This window comes from Salmo trutta, chromosome 4, assembly GCF_901001165.1.
Source record: "Salmo trutta chromosome 4, fSalTru1.1, whole genome shotgun sequence".
NCBI lineage: Eukaryota > Metazoa > Chordata > Actinopteri > Salmoniformes > Salmonidae > Salmo > Salmo trutta.
In genome coordinates, this window is record NC_042960.1 from 9,945,429 (window position 1) to 9,952,122 (window position 6,694).

Below are 6,694 nucleotides of genomic sequence, written 5' to 3' on the forward strand. Positions count from 1 at the left end.
TGCCTGATCTTACAACGCCTGGATAGGTATTTTACCTATCAGCTAACCACATTATATTAGTGCAATCTGTCAGTCGATGATGTGGCACGCAACCACTGATTTATGCACGCAACGTCTGAACAGAGGACAGCGATCTAGATCGAACTTCATCATAGCAAGATTTTGACTCACGTGGATTACATTTAATATGCCGTCATTGTAAATAAGAATTTGTTCTTAACTGACTTGCCTAGTTAAATAAAGGTTAAATAAATAAAATACAAATATATAGTACGTCTGCAGTCTGTTTTGAGTGCATCTTTTGCACTTGTATAGTTCTGCAAAAGTCTCTCCTTAAAATACAAACACATGCATAACCTTACACACTGACATACTTCTTTGTCAATGAATTGATGCCATAGTTTTCCTATATGGGCTTGATAGAAAAAAAATGCATTAAGAACGATCCTCTTTCCAGATTGCGAGGGGAACGCACCGCGTCATTACGTTCAGTGTTGCAGCAGGATAGCTTCGAACCATCTGATCCGACGTCAACATGTCTACCCGCCTTCGTTGGGACTACAGGGAGAAAAAAAACTGGGTAGGAGGGTCTTATGAAGTAATCGTTCGCAGATGTTTGTAATACCAGGGAAAAATCTTATTCCACACTTAGAGAAGTCTATCATGTTGTACGTCCAGTCCACTGCCGTTATTAGAGGGAATTAAACAAGAGAACAAAGAACAGTATTGACCAATACGCACTCATTTTGATCGTATGCGGTGTGCAATTAAGGAAATGAAAAGCTTTGCTATTGTAGGCCTAGGCATACCAGCCTTCCTGCAAACTCTATTATTTTGGGATAGCACAGAAGATGAATCAAAACGTAGCACATTTGATTGGCACATTGGACCAGGTTATTGCTTCCTACTGCATTCACACTGATTTGAGGATGGTGAGCTCAACCGGCTGAAAACAAAGTATGTAGCCTATAGGTCTGAGTTGGCCTATGAGTTGTATCATTCTATAAATAATACAGCAGCAGGTCAGTTTCAGCTCGTCTCTTTATCACGATAGCCAGTTGATACTATTTCGGACGCCATCTTGACACGGACAGACGTCAAATGATTCATAATTATCATACTTCGGACTCGTGAAACAAGCCAATTTCATGTTACAATTATCTAATGCAATCGGATGGACTGTAAATCTTCGGCGTGTCCAATCCACTTCTGATTTACGTCGCTGTAGATGTCACTTTAATTGCATAGCTTCTCGTGAAGAATCCTTTGGTCTGTTGTAGCCTATTTGAGGTCTGTTTACTCACCAACCATGCATTCAAATGACAAGTAACGATTATTCTTAGGGCAAACCGTTTAAATCCAGTCTACTCTCTAGTAAATATTTACCAAGCTGTGATGCAGTGGGCAAAAGTGTGAAATAGACATGTGCAATGCAAAATGTTATGTTACAGGCTTTTATGTTGCAGGCCTAGTCTATAATTGCGCAGCTGACACAAGTAGTAGGCTGTAGACGTAATGTTTTTTTTGGTTTCGTTGTAATGTTTGATTAGTGACGTGCATTTAAAAACAAAATTAACTAGCCTATTTATAGAACAATAGGCTATTATTTTCTATCAAAAGTAGGATATTAGTCATATCCAAAAGGATTTTATGCAAAGGCTACAGGTTTCATCGTCCGCCCTCAACCCCCAACCCTAAAAAGGCCCTTCAGCGCCGCATTTTGATAGGCACGCTATCAATCACACGAACATCCGATAGCTGGGCCCTCTCGAGCCTCGACAATCTACCTTCCTCGGACCAACCAGCTTTTAACGTCAAAATCCACATTTTTCCCGGCTCCGCTCTGTCTCGTCCTCTTGTGTTTTGGGCGAGAGGAGTGGAATGCCATAATTAACCAATGGAATTTCAAGCCTATATATGCTATTTCTGCCACTATGTTTACATCTTTAGAAGGGTTGGTCATGGAGCCTAAAGAAAGGCATTTTTTTTTAACTTAGACCATCAAATTAGAGTAGCCTATAGCTATTATTCAGTTACTAGAAAAATATTTAAAATAGAGAATCACTTTATAACATGGAAAATGGAGTCACTAGCAGCAATAAATAATACACATTGTTATTGTTGAGTATATAACAACTGTGGTTAACTCGGTGGTCTCAATGTTGAGTAATTATTCCACTATACTAGCCTATTACTAGGCCTACAATTCTTATCATCAAGATAGTGCAGCCTAGTAGTGTGCTTAGTCTATTTGTTTATTCCTTCCTGGTGATATTGAATGACAGCAACAACGATACTAGCCTATAGGTACCAATATTACACTACTAGCAGGGCTGTTAATGAGGAATCAGCATGTTATAGCAATCATCTAAATGATAGGGCTAATAATAAGTCTCTAACAACAGCCTACGAATAATATTATACATCATAATACTCGTCATGATAAATAATAAGATGCCTATAATCAAGGAGGAAAATGACAACAATGAGCTGTGTTGCATGTTGTTGAAGCATGGATACATTTCATTGGTGATTCTGTTGAATTAGTCATAGCCCCCATGAACATACATTTGATGTAAACAATAATGTAATTTACCCTTATGGCAGCTTATTGCTGACCGAAAAGACCACAAAGTCATTATTCGTCTGGCGCACTACACATAAATCTTCTGTGCACCCAAAATAGATATTTAGTTTCATTGTAAGCTGTTTCTTAGACTATATTTATCTCCTACACGATCACCTATGTCAGAACCCGCATGTTCTAATAGGCTACAAACACGACACAGACAGTTTCTCCTGCGCGTGGGAATGTTTCTGTTACTACTTGAGGAGCTGTTGTGGATGTATCGCGTGAGTGCTGTTTGACAGGATTCGGGAAGGGAGAGCCCAGGCAAGCCTATAGGCCTTAGTTTGAGGCCTAGGCTACCTCTAATCAAACAGAACATGCATGATTTCATTTTTACTATAGCTATATAATACTTTTATTTCTATTCGAGGGAAAAAAATCTACTTGTCTACTAAGACGCAAATGTTTTTGGAGGAATATGTCATACCTTGCAAGCGATATTTTACATTGGATGAGTTTGGTATAGAATAAACCCTTTACAGTCTGCCTCGTATTTTCACTTTAATTATGCAACAAGGTGGTTGACTTTGTTTAAAAAAAAAACAGTGGTTTATTGAATTAATTACATTGTTTACATCTCAAATATTATTTAAATTCCACGTCTCTGGACGGAAGTGCAATTGAGTGGACTAAACAGTTGTTTAAAACACTATCAAATACTGTATACGACCACAACAATGACAACATAACACTTCATGACTTTTTTTCAAATAAAACATTTGCTTGAACTGCAACCACGACATCAGCCAAACACCATTGATATTTATATCCAAAGAGAGATAGATGGAGATAGAAAGATAGGGATAGATTGAGAACGACTTCACATACACCATAGTGTCCAATATTTCTGTTTGGTTTACGCTTGGGACAACAACAAACATCCAACCAACATCATCAGACATTGACAAAGTCCCTTACCAAAGGGTCTTGTATCTCCTCCTCTTAAAAATGGAATGTTTTTTCTTCAAATATCCACTCTCCGTAGCGACAATTGCACATAAATATTCCATTAAATAACGTGAGAGTACAAATATAAGTCTAGAAGAAGACTTTTTCATCATTTCAGGTCTTTTTTTTGAGAGGAGAAGAAGGATATTCACTGTTTGAGTTCCAAAGCCCAGACATGCTGCGGCCAACCAGTCCTTCCTTTGGTTTTCTTGTCATTGCTGCTCGCTGTGTTTTTCAAAACGTCATTCTGTTGGAAACAAGGGAAAATCAGATGTATGTTATTGTTGTCGAGAAATACTACTTTCATGCCACTTATCACCACGTCTCTCAGGCATTCAAGGTTGTTATTCGGCCTACTGTGGCGTGGGAGCCTGAAGTTGTTATTACTAAATTATTATGAAAATTACAATATATTTACAGTTATACAGTTATAACGCCAGTTTAGAACAGGTATCATTTAGCAACCTTGTCTCCATAAAACCAGTATTTTGGTCGCTTATGTCAAGATATTACAGGCCTTAAGGTTGTAGCCTATTGAGTTTCACAGCATAGGCTACTACAAACCTAGATAATAAGCAAATGTGTGCTCTATAATGTCAAGCCTTGCAGGAGGCTACTCCATGTTTGCATAAGCATGCATAACTGAAATTATGAATTTGTCTTACCACTTCTTTCTTTCTCCTCTCCTCCTTTGCTTCTGTCTTTTTGAAGTCCGCTTTGAAGGCCTCTGCGTCGCCGTTCTGCTCATCCTTGTCCAGAATGTCCATGAGGTAGGCGATATAACTGGTAGCCAGCCGGAGGGTCTTTATTTTGGACAGCTTAGTATCCGCAGGAACATTAGGAATGCAGTCCCTGAGCTCCGAGAAGGCGCTGTTGATGCTCTGAGTCCTGCGCCTCTCCTTTCGGTTTGCCGTAGGTCTCCGTTTCACCGGCCGAGGTCCCATCCCGATCCCAGCGACGCCAGCCCCGGGGATACCACCTCCGTAGTGTGCGTGGTCTAACGCCGGGCCCCCGGTGGAGTAGTCGGGGCTGTACGAGGGCGCCATACTGTAGTCTGGAGGAGACATCTCCGGGTGGCTTATCAGCCAACCGTGGAAGTAGGGGTTCTCTTCGTGGCAGCGGCTCGCAGCTGCTGCTGCCGCGAAGGAGTAGCCGTCATGATGCATCACCGGATGGTGAGGGAATCCACCAACTAAACTCATGGCGACACAGCAGTAGACCAGAAACTGTGCTACTAACCAACCACGAAACGAATACGCGTTCGCGCTCTCCAATTAATGTCAGGTTCTCCAAAATATTTTAGGAAAATAGGCTATTCTCATAAAACGTAACTTGGTTCAGTTGGTCATTTGAAAAGCACTGCTATTTATATTTGTCCAATATAGACACCTAAACGAAACTTCAGCAGTGTATGAGTTTTTAGACGTTATTTTTTTCTGTTTTGCTGGTCTATGGTGTGGAATATAGAAGAATGTTGTCAGCTACTTACACGTATTTCTCAATTTGTCCATTCCCAACGTGAGAAAGTTCCTTCTTTTCCATTACGGAGACAGACAGTGCATGTTTCGCCTGATGAACTGCGTCCTCAAGCACTTCGGCTCGAGCTTTTCCCCTCCAAACTCTTTACGGATTCCAGACCAAATTCAGTAAATAGGACGTCAGATAACAAAAAAAAGGTCTAAATCCCAGCTGCTGTAGTGTGCACTGCACGCAATACACAGCCTTTCAGTTGAGCACACAACCAGGATTCATCCGTTTGATCTCCATGTCACAGCTTCATCTTGAGAACGACTTGGGTTAATATATGTCGTCAAGACCACTCTGAGCCAATCACGTCTTAGAGGAGGAGGGCCATAACCTACATTGCTTGGTGTTTACGCTCCTAAATTGCAATGGCCCCTCTTAAGCATTGGCAGCCTCGACGTATTTTATTAATGACATTAAGATTGTGAAAAATCCATACACCGCCTAATTAGACTATTGAAATTATAAAATCATCAACAAAATGAGAGGTATGGACGTTTTTTTTGCCTTTAAATGTCAACGTTGGGGGCTGTTGTTGTAGGCACATTTTAATAATGATAGGCCTGATTAGTGGTAGGCTATTACTATTTGTGGTTTGCACGTTTGATTGTACTCAACAACAAAAAAATACGTAGACCTGAAAGTCAAACGCATGATTGATTAGTTTATTCATGAAACTCGTCTTGTCTTGATGTAAAAGTTAGCTTTCAAGGAAATAGGCCCACATCATTTTGTGGGATATGTCACTAGGGTCGATTATTTCGGTCATCAGTGCAGCAATGCATTTATTGTACGCGCATGGGAAAGGCGATTCGATATCGTTAAAACAGGAATATTATTCACAGTAGCCTATGTTTTTCACATCTGACACTTTTTCATATTCATATTAAAAGCCTAGATTTTATCTCTCTCAAGTAGGCCAAGTCCCTTATCAATAAACCAAGCGCATTATAGGCCTTTGGTCACATTCCATATTACTCGTGCAAAACAATTATTACCTCCATTGCATGATCCTACTTTGTGTCACATAAACAACAACATGATGCGAATAGCAAACAACAGAATCATTTAATATTTAATCTGTGTAGAAATAAATACTACACTTTTTCGACATATATTGGCTTTAACTGACATGCATTATTGCTCGATTTGCGATCATTGAACACTTGGCTAAACGTCCATCAATTCGATGGCAAACTATGCGTAAAGTCATTTTGAGAGTAAAATGAGAAGCAAAACGTAATGGAATCATGTTGGCCCATTCTCACAATGTATCAAATATATATATGTATGTATTTTAAATACAACATACTATTCTATGATATGCACAGCTTTGACATTTATTTAGCTTTTGTTATATAATATATTTCACCCGTCGAAACAACTGACTAGCTAGAGAATGTTGGCTGCGTTTGCTATATTAGCATATAAACACTATATATCTATGTGAAATTAAATTGTAATTCTTCATTACATTGCAAATAAATAATGCCTATTTCATTATAGCATTGTTTTGGTGCAAATGTGAATATAAGTACTGGAATAGGCCGATACATAAACCGATAGGCTTGAATGACCAGGGAGAATCCAGCC

At 39.4% G+C, this 6,694-nt stretch overlaps 1 protein-coding gene across 1 annotated transcript; it reads right to left on the reverse strand.

Moving 5' to 3' along the window:
* Window positions 1–3,150: 3,150 nt before the first annotated feature.
* Window positions 3,151–5,371, reverse strand: LOC115191819 (heart- and neural crest derivatives-expressed protein 2). The gene is made up of 2 exons (XM_029749756.1): window positions 4,243–5,371; window positions 3,151–3,824 (listed from the first exon to the last, which is right to left on the reverse strand). Exons 1-2 carry the CDS (start codon window positions 4,777–4,779, stop codon window positions 3,726–3,728), a joined length of 636 nt encoding a protein of 211 aa, XP_029605616.1. The 5' UTR covers window positions 4,780–5,371; the 3' UTR covers window positions 3,151–3,725.
* Window positions 5,372–6,694: the final 1,323 nt, after the last annotated feature.

Bases quoted from the DNA above. Each gene is read 5' to 3' on its own strand.
- LOC115191819 (XM_029749756.1), bottom strand. From the start codon at position 4,779: ATGAGTTTAGTTGGTGGATTCCCTCACCATCCGGTGATGCATCATGAC. The intron at 3,825-4,242 runs GTAAGACAAATT...TGTTTCCAACAG, and splicing joins AGAGGAGAAAGAAAGAAGTG to AATGACGTTTTGAAAAACAC.